At 35.9% G+C, this 14,250-nt stretch overlaps 1 protein-coding gene across 1 annotated transcript; it reads left to right on the forward strand.

Moving 5' to 3' along the window:
- The first annotated feature begins 68 nt into the window (after positions 1-68).
- Positions 69-5,931, forward strand: LOC132600627 (uncharacterized). The gene is made up of 5 exons (XM_060313926.1): positions 69-265; positions 1,068-1,254; positions 2,726-2,848; positions 3,892-4,110; positions 5,227-5,931. Exons 2-5 carry the CDS (start codon positions 1,093-1,095, stop codon positions 5,671-5,673), a joined length of 951 nt encoding a protein of 316 aa, XP_060169909.1. The 5' UTR covers positions 69-265; positions 1,068-1,092; the 3' UTR covers positions 5,674-5,931.
- Positions 5,932-14,250: the final 8,319 nt, after the last annotated feature.

Genomic DNA, 14,250 nt, shown 5'->3' on the forward strand with positions numbered 1-14,250 from the left:
AAACGACCACTGTAAGTGTTGTTTTAGGTTCCACAAGTATTTTTCTATTTATGTACCTCCACTTTAAGAAATTTAGTTAAATAATACTCCTATATCTAGAAAATTCAATTCCTTTGATAAAATAAGAAACCGGTAATCTCATTGGATCCATACCCGCTCCATCGCACCGCCTTTTTCCGACTATTGCAAATCGAGAACAAAACTTTGCCAGAGGGATTTACCCTTTTAGGGTTTCATATAATCAGAGCTGCAATTAAAAGCACAAGTAAGCAATCATTACAATCCCTAACACTTTCATATTCAATCTAATTTCCAAAAATAGAAATTTCCTCATTCTCTATTGCACTTTTTTTTTTTTTTTTTTTTTTGCGGATGGGGGTGGGGGGTGGTCGCACAATTTTCGTTTTAGTCTGTCCCCAAAAAAATGTCAGATTTTTATAGTTAGAAACAATTTAGAGCCTGTTTGGATGGGCTCTTATTAAAAAAATAAGTTGTAATAAGTTGAGTAGTCTAACTTTTTTTTTTTTTTGGCTTATAAGCTGAAAACAGCTTATAAACTGCTTTAGATAAGCTAAGTTAAATGGCCTAATCATTTTTTTGAGCTTATTTTAAGCACAAAATGACTTTAAGTTGGCCAGCCAAACACTCAAAAAAGCTGAAAACAGCTTATAAGCAACTTATAAGCCAATCCAAACGGGCTCTTAAATTTATGAGATTATTTTAAAACATAAATTTTAGAAGTTTTTCTTTCTTTTTTAAATTTCGCGTCTAGTCAAACGGTGTCAGATAAATTGAGATGGAAGGAGTATTGTATAGTGTTGTATAATATTGTATAAATTGAAAATATGGCTATGTGGCGTAATATTTTATGTTGGGCTAGACAAAATTTCATGCCTAGTCAAATCGTGCAACATAAATTGGGACAGAGGGAGTATTGTATAGGGTTTTATAAACTGAAAATATGGCTACGTGGCGCAATATTTTATGTTGGGCTGTATATTTTTGAAAATTTCCTTTTTGTATTTGTTCTTTGTTAATTACAATAGCTGCTGATTGTTTTTTTCCAGTTTGAAGTTAATAGGTTGATAGAGAATGATGAAAAAGTCAGGATATGGCTTACAACTAAGAGCTCCACCATCTCAGCAAAAGAAGAAACAGCCAGCAAGGCCTACAGCACTTGGTTTCGGGGATGATGATGATGATGTTGAGAAAGAAATTTCTCGCCACGCCTCTAAGAATAAGGCTCTCAAAGATGTAAGTTTTAGCTCTATCCCACAATTTTCACATTTGTTTTTTTACTCCCTCCGTCTCGATTTATGTGAAGGTGTTGTTTGACTGGACACAGAGTTTAAGAATGAAAGGAAGACTTTTAAACTTGTGGTTTGAAATAAGAGACACTGGTTAAAAGCACACCTGAAGTATCACTTTTTTGCGAGTTTACTTTTCCTACCTGAACCATCACCAACTATCTCTCAAAACACACCTCGATTAGTAGATGATGGTGCGTGGGGTACAACTCCCTCTTTTTGTTTAAAAATGATGCTAAATTGCACTCCACACAGATAATTAAAGGAATTAATTGGAATTTTTTAAGAAATCTAAGAGATAATGGTAAAAAATACACCTGAAGTATTACTTTTTCGCGAGAGTCCTACCTGATAGGTGTTTGTGTTTTCTACCTGAACAACATCAGCAGCATACCCAGTGTAGCTCCACAAGTGGTATCTGGGGAGGTAGGATGTACGCAGATCTCACTCTTACCTTGGTGGAGTAGAGAGGTTGTTTCCGATAGATCATCGGCTCGAAAGAAAAGACAAGGATGTGAAGTATGGTATAAAAAATATGACAATAAAATAGCAAGATAAAAAGCAAATGAGGTAACAGATTGTAATACACATCAAAGAAGAGAAACTACCCGATTACTAATTAATAGTACTAGTAAGGAATCACACCTCGAAATTATTTATCAAATCACACCTCGAAATTAATGAGTTAGTTGTCATATGGACGAAGTTTATTGGCAAATTAAACTGTCAAACGCCTTTTGGCGATTGTATTAAAACAATTGTTCTAGTCAGCTTCGAGGTGTGTTTTGATAAATAATTGGTGATAGTTCAGGTTGGAAACGTTAACACCTAATAGTTAAGGTAGGAAACTCACAAAAAAGTGATTCTTCAGGTGTGCTTTTTACCATTATCTCTTAAAATAATACATAAATATTTGTGTGGCTATAAATCATCTCATTAAGGGTAGTATTAGTTAGTAATCGTGTAGATCCTTTTCTCAAGCTCTACTACTATATGTCTCTTATTTTGCTACTTTGTTGTCATATTTTTTTTATGATATCATGCTTCTTTTTCCTTTTATCTTGCTTTGTTCTCTCGAGCTGAGGGTCTACCGAAAACAGCCTCCCTACCTTTTGAGGTAGGGCTAAGGTCTGCGCACATCATACCCTCCCCAGACCCCACTTGTGGGAATACACTGGGTTTGTTTTTGTTGTTGTTAAGGGTAAAATAGGAAGTTTAAAGTTAAATTGTTACTAAATATAGAAAGATGTCATTCTTTTTGGGACTGAATAGAAAAGGAAAGGGTGTCACATAAATTGGGACGGAGGGAGTACCTTTTTAAAAATTCTTTTTAACTGATTTTGTATTAGTCAAGAAGGGGAAGTGACTAGGGTTGTAACTCCATTGATGGATTTTGCTAATTTTAGTTCTTTTGGCAGATTGAAGAACAGCATAAGAAGGCTTTAGAAGAGGACCCTTCAGTATTTGATTATGATGGAGTATATGATGATATGAAAGTGAAGGCTGTCCAACCTCGAGCTCTGGATCGCGAAGAGAGGAGGGTATTGTTTTATGTTGCATTTCTTCCACTTATTTTGGATATCCAATATAATGTAATGAAAGTATGAAACAAAAAAAATAAAAAATGAAGAGTTCAATAGTTTGGAGAGGATATTCATGATTGTTTTTGCAGTTAGTTGAAACCATGTGAAATTAGTTGCTTGTGTAGCTTATTCCAAAAAGGAAAAAACTTGTTATATTGGCAAGAAAAAATCTTGTGAAATAGTTGGTGATGAAGCCACATTGTTAAATGGGACTCATTCCACAAAGCAGACTGAGTATCAAATGCTGAGTAGGCTAACAGACCTTTTAGCCGGGATCACTTGGTCCAAGTTATTTGTGCAGTATTTTTGCTGTGGTAGACAACATCTGAAACTAGATTTTGAGATATTACTTTTTCACCTCAATACAACTTGAAGCCTTCTAAAGTTATATCCCAGGTTAGCTCTAGAACCTTAGATTAACATGTTATGGTGAGTGGTGATTTAGGCATTAAGATGCTAAGATAAGGAGCATTTTGCGAGTGAAAAAATTAAGATTAGATTCTGAGAAGCGTTACTTTATCAGTGTTATCTCATTCTTTGCTTTGTTATTCTTAATTCGAGGACTCAGCAAGCTAGTTGCTTTTTCATACTGAGATAAATTCTTTCACATTAGAGAGGCTAAAGTCATGCAAGAAATTTTCTTTTGAATGATAAATTATGCAAGAAAAAACAAGAGAGAGCTCTTCTTTTCCCAGCGGTTATACTAATCTATCCAATCTTATCTGGTTTTGTCTGGTCACATTATCTCCCCCCTGAAGGTCTCTTGAAATGTAGACTATAGTTTTCTTTCCCTGAAAGTTTTTCCTGCGAAACTGGAGCTATAAATTGTTGTTACTTGTTACTTTCTCTCTTTATTTACTTCTTCCTTTTCAATAATATCTAGAATATGTTATCACTTTGTGTATTGGATGATTGCATTAATATCTGCACTTTTACTCGAAGGAAATGAAACTTATTGCCACAATTCTGTACCTTTTCCTAACTGTTATGCTTGGTTCCAGCCAAAATATATCCAGATGCTAATGGAGAAGGCAAAACAACGAGAACGGGAGCATGAGGTCATTTATGAGAGGAAAATTGCAAAAGAGAGGAGTAAAGATGATCATCTCTATGCAGACAAAGACAAGTTTGTCACTGCTGCTTACAAGAGGAAACTTCAGGAGCAGGCTAAGTGGTTAGAGGAAGAGCGTCTTCGTGAGCTACGAGAGGAGAGAGATGATGTAAGTGAAATCTTCTCATTTTACTTATTGCAAGTTCGTACCAACTGCGGGATCTCTTTTGTTCTTTCCTTGCTTATCCTTATTTCCACCTGTGCCGCTTCATGTTTGGAGATTTCACTTTAGGTATTTATATAAAAATTATTGACGGCCATCATTTATGCGTAATGTCTTACTCCTGACTGCGGAATTCATGTGCTAACTGAATGATGATAGAGCATGTTCAAACAAGATCTTAACTTCTGCTTAAAACAGTATGATCATTGTCATCTTCTGTTTCAGCTGGTAAATCTGTAAAGCTCATTTGGAAAGTTTTGGCTTCATGTATTAAAATCTCAAAGTGATTTGTCGGAAAGAATATTGAAGCTCTTACAAAAGAAAAATGACTGAATGAAAGAAAATTACCTTATTAATATTAATGGTCCGTTTTGGAGAGCAATAGCTTTTAGAGAAGTACTTTCTCGGATAGTTATTAAAAATAACATTACCAGACTTCCTCATAAAGTGTTCGATGTACAAGTTTAACAGCATTTTCAAGTTAAATTAGCAAAACTAACCTCATGATTTGATAGTGGGGCTGTTTGTCTTTTGAACTAGCACCTGAATTGTAGGTCCAAAAACAGTTCCATTAGTCTGTTACCATTACCAAAAAAAAAAAAAAACAGTTCCATTAGTTCCGGTTTTGTCAGTCTAAACGCATTAGTAAGAATTCAACAAATACTGGATGATGTTTTCTATATACTAAAGCATTTATTTCTCAAATGCCCACCATTTCAACAGGTCTAATTAGCCTTTGAACAGAAGTACTGAAGCCACCCTACAACTAATGGTGTCAAACGAAAAAAATAGAACTACAAGAACCGCTAATAAAACTTATTCTACTGATGAAAGCTTTTGATCTTACTTTCCTTGCTTAGAGAATGTTGGTTTAACACAGAACACTAAACAAGAGATAATCACCACTAAACAGAAACAGTACAGTCAGTTACATTGTTAGTAAGAAACAAATAAAAAGAAGATTCAGTCGTGTGTTGCATGCATTGCTTCTATTTGATCTGAAAGTAACTCCTATCATGACATAGCCCACTTATGTTCTAATAATGTTAAATATGTTGACAGGTTACTAAGAAGAGTGACATCAGTGATTTTTACTTTAGTATTGCGAAAAATGTTGCCTTCGGAGGAGAGAGTAAGTCAAAGAAGGCTGTGAATCATCATGAACAGGAAGCAGTTCAGACAGAAGAAAAGCCTTCATCATCAGCGGATGCACATTCGCAAATGTCTAGGGAGATAAAGAGGCAAGATCATGAGCCTTCTGCTTCTCCTCCTCATAAGGAAAGGACTGATCAGGCGGATATGAAGCCCCCTTCAGATCGTTCGTCCGAAGAGAGGGTTGTAAAACCAGCTTCTGACAATGGACAAACTGCTGTCACTGAATCAGCTGCGAGCGATCAACCAAAAGTTGACCATCATAAAAGAAGTCTGGACGCTGTTGCTGCAGCTAAGGAACGGTTTTTGGCAAGGAAGAAGGCTAAGGAAGCTGATCTCTTATCTTCCTATATTTAGGACTTACTCCTGTTATATATACACATTGTTGTAACGTCTTCTACGGATTTCAGAATTTGAATGCACATTTTCTTCCTCCTTAATTTCTGCTCTAGAGAAGGTCCTGGTAATATTCTGGTGCATAAGTCAGATATTTGAATAGGGACTTTGATTAAAGCACCTTGTTTCCATTTTCATGTAGCTTTCTATGAGCCTGCAATTAGTGAAAATGGAATAGAAGACCGTTTTATCATGTAATGAAAAGTTCTTGCACTGATAGACATTGTGGCAGGAATGTGGGGATATTGACATCAGTCTCGTTGTTGTGTTGCAATGGACGTAGAAATAGCCCGCACTCGTTACTTTGTGCTCCGTCTTTGAAAATAGTCACTTCTGTGGAGTTTCAAGTTTTACAAGTGAAATTTCAAGACACCAGTCTAGAATTTTCATTATGGATTTTGAAATTTCAGGATGGTCACTGTTTTTTCATTATAGGCTGAAAAATAGCTATTTGTGATTTTCCCCTTTCATTTACCATAGAATGGCAGCTTATCCGTTAATGCCAATGGTAAAGATGGCAGCTCTATGTTTGTCCTATAATCGCATTTACATCAAAGTTTCTAAGCTTTGGTTGGTTCACAAAATTCAGTCTGGAAGTCATAACTCATGACTAGAATTTATTGCTCTCTCATTAGGGGAGTCCGGAATCAAAATGACCCAAACAAAAGAGCAAATTAACCAAAATACCCTAACAAAAAAACTGGTACCAAAGTATCTTTAACGTAGTAAATTAATGTGTTAAAGGACTTAACCGTAACGGCAAGGTCAGTTCCACTAGCGCAGTAATTTACTACATTATTCTGCTTCCTTTTTTTTGTTTTTGGGTTTTGGTTAATTACTCTCTTTCTTCTACATTTACACACTTTTTACGTACTTTAGCCTTAGATTAATCATGCTTCGAGGCTCCGGAACTTCAATATTTTATATAAAACCCGACTTAGTTTTGTGCGATTAATGAGGTAGGCTCAATACATCAAGAATACGCAAAACTTTGGATTGTGGTTTTAGTGGTTGAAAAGTGCTCGAAGTAAGTTTTTGTTTGAAAACTTCTCGTCATTAGCTTTAAGTTATTTATTTTTTAGAGTTTAGATTTAAGCGTGTTATTTTTTAGTCAAAATTGTATCATTCATACCAATCTCAAAATAATTAAATTGCATTATTCATAACAATATGAAAATACTTAAACTAGTTCATTAATAACAAACTGAAATTAGTTAAAATACATTCATCTAAGAAAGAAAAAACTTAAAATAGATTAATCAATTCTTTCCCTTAACTAGATGTTTCGCCCCCGCGAGATTTGCCACCATCGCGAGATCTACCGCCACAACAAAAGTTTCTTCTGCCATGAGAGGTACTTCCACCGCCAGATGTACTTGACCACCATGCCGTAAGGGACACTTACGCTTATCATGACCAACATAATCCAAAATGAGCATTTTCGAGTGTATCTCCCTGGTGGAACATCCATTTCACTAGGAATACAGGAGTATGCTCGCTGTTTCAATTTACGGATAAATGCTTTGTTAGCAACTATGAAAAATGGCTCCGGTGGCCAATAACTCTCATCACCAAGTGGGTGGAACCTTCCGGCATACGTTTTTGCATAATTTTCCATTGTATATTCCTTAGCCATGTATTGCGAGGCGTTCTTTCCCATTATGATAAAACACTTGAAGGCATGAGAACATGGCATGTGGTATGATTGCCACTTGCCACATGTGCATGTTCTCGGTAGCTCACAAATTGTGTGAATGTTACCTCCACGACCTTGGTGCACACTTGTTGTGAGTTCAAATATACGCTCTGCATGGTTGTACTCCATCCTGTCGTGTTACTGACACTTAAATTTGTGATACTCGAACAATTGTGTTGGTCTTGGCATCCATTTTAAACAGTCTGCCGCAAATCCTTTGATCGAGTCACGACTGCTCCACAACCTGCATAAAAGTCATTCTCACCATTGCGGTAACGGATAGTTCCCGTGCAGATTTCAACAAGCCATTGAATGACTCAGAGCTGTTTGTTGTTAGCATCCCCCATCTCGTACCTTCATCCTTGTGTAATGTCTATTTGTCCTTATCGAATTTATTCAACCAGTGGTAGACTCCCTCATCCGCCTGCCTAATCAACTCCATCCGCAAATGAAACTTCTTCTCCTGATGCTCTGTTGTAGCCGCCCACATCCAATTGTTGAGTTCTGGGCTTCGATATTTTTGTTGGAAATTTTCCTTCAAATGCATTAAACAATAACGATGGTAGGCAAAATGCGGCTGCCACCCATGTAAATCCCACATATTGCTCAATATGACAACATGTCTGTCTGATAGAACATATATACCTATTCGATCTTTGATAACGTGTTGCATCAAGTAGGTAAAAAACAGACCCCATGTCTGTGTGCTCTCATTAGCTGCAATTTCAAAAGCCAGAGGGAATATAGATCCATTTGCATATTCAACTGCAATTAGTAGCTTGATGTCGTATTTTCTATACACATGTGTGCTATATTATGATATTACTGGCTGACTATGAGCATAACCATCAATGCATGATTTGAATGCCCAAAACACAAATTGAAAAATATTACCGGCCGCACCATGTTTCGACTGGAGCTTCCATTCAACAACAGTACCAGTATTGAACTGTTGTAGAGGTTCCATGTATCTCGGCAACATCTTAAAAGAGTTATCCCAATTGCCATAAACAATCTAATGTGCACACCTACGCCTAAGATATGCCTTTCGCCTACTTGTGATTTTGCGATATACTTTCAGAACGGCTGTACTGCATTCTTTAGTTTTGAACCTGGAGAAGTTGAAATATCAGCATATAGCAATGAGGAACCTCATATTAACATCAATATTAAATAAACTTAGGCGAAAGGGGTACCTTGGGCTTTTTGCAATGTCGCCAACTAACGCAACATCAATCATATTAGTATCTAGATTGAAATGATCATCTAGGAGGTCACCCGTATCACAAGTGTGCTTTGTGTAGAACTTTGAAATATTACACATCTTATCAACAGTCTCCTTACCACGGAGTATCCATTGACAACCTTGATTTTTTCACCTGCAAACCAATCGCCAATAAGTTCGAGTGGAATCATCAACTTTGAACTCCCTCATCCCCTGTATGCAATAAATCTTAACAACCCTTTGCAATGACCTTTTTAAGTTGCAAATCATGCCTTTTTCAATATGAGCATCCTCTTTTACAAGATCATTTGGCTCTTTCCACAATCTTTGACGAATATGATCATCATCCCTAGTAAAGACAAAGGCATTAGGGCGATCTTAAAGATGATCAAGACAGGAAATCTCATTAGAATGCCACTGAACCGGGGTTGACTCTTGCTGTTGAAATTGACTTTGCGGCATCGACTCTTGCTGGTGAAATGGGTGCTCCAAATTCAGTTCTTTCTGCTGTGACGGACTATGCATCATGTCTTCTAACAGTTCTACTTGATTTTGAGGATTAATACCACCCTCATCCTCCTCCTCATCCTCATCCTCACTTTCCTCCGCATTAGGTATGTCGTCACTATCACTCGATGATGTATCTATATAATTCGGATAATCAACAGCATCCAGAGCAGGTCTTTTCCTATAGAAAATAAGTAAAATATCATAACTACCAAACATTAAAAATATATATATAATTTAATATAAAATGATGGACCTACCGATAAGAATTAACATTGCATGGGTTTGAGGAATGATCTACATTTGGTGCAACGAGCTCATTTTGTGTAAAATTTTCACTACACAAGAAACTAGAGTATTTTAACTACTAAACATCAAATATAATACTATTGATGTTAAGAAAGTAGACGTACCGATAGTAATCAACTGCACTGAAACATGAGGAACGAACATCGTTTTGAATAGTTGAATAGTTGGACTGCCCGATATTATTCATATCAGGTGTATAGCCCCTAAAAATTATAATCAACATCATTGTTACCATAAACATATGCTCCTACATAATAAATATTTACCACTGTCCATCAAATTGCTGGCTTAAAGTTTCCAGAGACATTTGACTCCTCAAAATGCCTTCATAAGTACACATGTCAGGATAAGTATTTTCATGCATAGGCTCCAATATCAGTGACTTCAGGCTGAATTTTTTGGCAAATTCTAGACGGGCTTCCAGACGAGGTCTGTTTCGGGCTTCCCGAGGAGCTCTAGCCTGGACTTCAAGACGATTTATGAGGACCTTCTCTACATACACACCTCAAGAACGTTCAAAGTAATATGTTCCCTATAATCTTAAGGCGCCTTCAAATAATCAGTCAAAGAGTCATCGTCTACGCTATGCGACTGTCTATAACTAACTAAACCTTGCGGTGTAAAAGCAAATGGATATCTCCCAATTAAAGTTATATAAAATTCTCTCCTACTAACATTTAGTCTACTATACACGGCTTGGAGTAGGTTTGAGTATTTTAAGTTAAGTGGAAACTTAACATGGTATTTTGGGGGAGAGTCATGACGCGAACTATTAGACTCATAAATAATTTCTCCATCCCAAAACAAAGAAATCCTAATAGTTGGAACATCCTCCATTTTTGACTAATTTAGAAGTACAAAATGCAGAAGTTGGACAAAATTTAGAAGTTGGATAAAATTTTGTGTTTTCCTTTCGTCCAAAATACGCTTTATATAATGAGTTTAAATGTTTCATATATCGTAACAAATTACTGCGCTATGTAACTTTACGTCAAATCAAGTACGGATGAGCAGTAGAATCTACTGATTTCTATTGAAAAACCAGTGGAATAATTGGTTTGAATAACGCATGAAATATAACACAATAATTTACTGCAATAAAGGTGTAATAAAGTGGTCCAATGCGTGGATTGCGTTCTCAATCAGTGTTGTCATTCAGAAACGTCATAAATTCACCATGCGCTAAAGGCATATAAAGTGGTCAAACGCGTGCATTGTGTTGTCATTCAGAAACATCATAAATCCACCATGCATAATGCATCTAAAATTACTGCTATACATCAATGTGATTGCCAACGAGTGTTGTATAACGTAATTGATAAATAACTAGCAACCACAAAATAGGGTATTATGTCCTTTTTTAACCAATTTGAAAATATTAGTCGTCTTACATCGTTCTCTCCAGGAGACATATTCGAAGCAATGGGTAGGACATGGGAATTGGGTGAAGATTTTGAATACTCGAATAACTCGAGCGAGAGATACAATCAACATTACAATAATACAACGACAGATGAGTGGAATTGGCGTGTTAGGGAGGCTGCAACACTAGAACAAAACTTGAGAGCATTTGGACTTAAATGCCCAAAAAGTCATGCTACGTCTATGCCTCGTGGCATTCCACAAAAGTTGAAGAGAACAACCGAATGCAAATACGTTGCATTATGGCTGGATATAGTCGAACTGACGTCACATCCAAGTGGGACTCGAACTGTGAGATGTTGGATGACGACGATTCCCCATGATCTTATTAATTTTTGTTTTAAATAAAGTGAGGGTGGGGGGGGGGGAGGGTGGGGTCATAATCATGATCCCACAACCTATTGAGTTTGATACTTGTATAAGTAGCCTTTCACTACTTAGTAAACTACTAAAAATTCAATGTCGAATAGTAGAAATGTAGATTCGTCGGTATTCTTTCCAAAGGATCCGAATAGCAGTGGTGATGACAACTCAAAGCATAGCAGCTATGCCAGTGATTCCTCAACCGATAACAGTGATTTCGTGCTAGACGATTTGAAGCCCCACCTTTAATAGAGCGTAATGACGATTTTCGCCAACTGAAATATTCATATCCATTTGAATATTATTGTGGTTTATGTCGCGAATGGGCATATTGGTACTCCGAACCACACCGTCTTGTTCGTGACTTGAAAAATCTCAATGCTCCAATCCAAACAAGATTCTCATTGAGCATTCGTCGAACTGATCAAGATTCATGTGAGGTTGCGGTACAGAGGATTAGGAAATAGAACAATCAAATGCTAGCACGATGTTGTAGATTTTACATGCTCAAGTTGGCTGAAGAACAAGCTTCATCAACCTGTAGGGAACTAACATCTACAGAAAGAAGATTTGTCTGAAGAAACCCAAGATATTTATCTGAGGACGATATTGACAACTTCAATTCTGATGATTAAGAATATTGTATTTTAATTATATTTTTAATTTATGATGATGTCGTTAATTTGAAGAATATTAGTATTTTAGTTTTGCATTTATTCTTATATTTTATTATTTACTTACTTAAGCGTGTTAGAATTAACAAACATTATATACATAAATACAAAGCGCAACGATTCAAATTTTTATAGAACACACAAATAAACTACTACATAAAAAGTGACGATTTAGAAAAATCATAGAAAATACATAAAAAGTTAAGCTACTAAAAATAAAAACAAACTACATAGGAAATAATAAACCTAGCCGACAATGCAACACTTCAAAATTACAAGCAACAAGAAAAGACCACAAATCATCCTCTAAAATTTCACTTTCTCTTTCAAAGCATTTGTCTCGTGTTGAGAGTCTCTAAGATTATCCTTGATTTTTTTTTCTTCCAATTCTTTTAGCAACATCTCCAGAAGTTCAATTTTTTCTAGAGCTTTCCTAAGTTGACACTGCAATTCAAACTTCACGGTATCTACATTGCTTCGTGAAGTCGCGGTATCTCTATCAACTGGAGGCTTTTTATACTTCGCCGTCACCGATTTATCCGCGGGAACTTTATTTTCCCACCGAAAATATGTGCACCCACCATCTGCCTAATAAAATAACAAATAACATTAGTTTTGTTAAGTAGAAAATGTAGACAATGTGACAAAAACTCTATAAAAACTTGCAAAATAAACTTACTTCGGGCACTTTACAACGCCAAAAATGACGACCCGAATTTTTTGGAGTCCTTGAAATTTTGAGCCGGCAGTATACAGCGCAATAACATACGTCAGGTTCTAGATGATACAAGTTCACGTTTTCAAAAAAAATGGATGAGACTATATTACAAGCTTCTGTTTTTACGATCTTAATCTAATTATAGTAGACAACCTCACATAAAATGATGCATGATTTATGAGGGGGTAAAGTATGGCAAAAGAGTGAAAATGGAGAAGGGCAAAAGAGTGAAAGTGGAGAAGTGTTAGGAAAATAGAGGTTTTGCACTAGTTTTATGGAGTTGTTTAACGCAGGAATTTCCTGTGTTATTAAAACTTTGACGGCCAGAATAACGCAGTAATTTACTGCGTTATTGGACTTAACTGAGCTATTACAGTTAAGTCTAAAAATGCAGTAAATTACTGCGTTAAGGATACTTTTATATCAGTTTTTTTTTTCTTGGGGTATTTTGGTTCATTTTTTTTTTTGAGTCATTTAGGTTCCGGACTCCTCATTAGGGTGGTCAATGACCTTTTACTCATCCCTCATATATCTTGAATTTTTTTTTTTCAGTTTAACCATAGAATTTACTGTTTTGACAAACAACATGCCTTCCATTTCTTTACTTCGTAAAATATACTCCCTCCATCCTTTTTACTTATCTTCTATACTAAAAAATAGATGTTCATTTTTACTTGTCTAGTTTGAAAAATTAAGAGATAATTTACCATTTCATACATGTTTTATCGTTACTAGTATTTATTGGGTCAAAAAATTTAATGAATTGTTAGTGGTTGCACAATTTTTTAAGTATGTTTGATTGATTTCAATTATTAGATGACTTAATAATAATTAGGGATGATATAGTAAAATTGTCTTTCTATTTACGGCTCTTTAAGAGTGTGTCAAGTCAATACAGGACAAGTATAAATGGATAGAGGGAGTATAAAGTATGCCTCTGTATCAAATTCAGTTCAATTAATTTAATTATGCATTATCCTCTTGAAGATTGCTCGGTCATAAAGAAATGGTACACTTTGTATTGCATCACTTAGTCTTATAATCTTCTATGGCTGCACTGAAACTTGAGTATCTAATCTTATCTCATCTTCTTCCCTTTCAAATTTTTGGTAGCACTACTATATAATCCAAAAAGGGAATACTACCAAACAAATGCTTGTGTAATGGTTAGGCTCTACCACAAAAATATGTTGCAGTGCACTTTCTTGGATTTTATCAAACCTCACCGTTCCTTTATCACTTACACTTCCGTGTACAAATTTATTGCTTTGGAAGTTTGTTGATGGTTTAATCACATGCCACACTGCCTATTGTCGTATCTATGTCCCAAGAGTAGTGCCAAAACCTACTATTCTACTTTAACCTAAGGCACTCGACTTTTTTTCCTACCTGATGTCCCGATTAATTTTGGGGTCGAACTAATCTGGATACATGTTGAGAGGTTCGGTTAAGGATGAGTGGTTGACTATCTTACCACACAGGGCAGATCTAGTTCTTTAGGTGTGGGTTCATCTGAACCCGATAACTTTTAGCCTAGACTTGGATTTATCTATGTAAGAATCACTTAAATTGCTGAAAAAGTGAAACTATCAACCTAGAACTCAAATAAGGTGATAGGTTAAGT

Source organism: Lycium barbarum, chromosome 6 (genome assembly GCF_019175385.1).
Source record: "Lycium barbarum isolate Lr01 chromosome 6, ASM1917538v2, whole genome shotgun sequence".
In the NCBI taxonomy this organism is placed as follows: domain Eukaryota; kingdom Viridiplantae; phylum Streptophyta; class Magnoliopsida; order Solanales; family Solanaceae; genus Lycium; species Lycium barbarum.

What these genes read in the sequence shown, in the direction of transcription:
- LOC132600627 (XM_060313926.1), top strand. Translation starts at nt 1,093, where the DNA reads ATGATGAAAAAGTCAGGATATGGCTTACAACTAAGAGCTCCACCATCT. An exon ending in AGAATAAGGCTCTCAAAGAT is followed by an intron (nt 1,255 to 2,725) that starts GTAAGTTTTAGC and finishes TTCTTTTGGCAG; the next exon opens with ATTGAAGAACAGCATAAGAA. An exon ending in TGGATCGCGAAGAGAGGAGG is followed by an intron (nt 2,849 to 3,891) that starts GTATTGTTTTAT and finishes GCTTGGTTCCAG; the next exon opens with CCAAAATATATCCAGATGCT.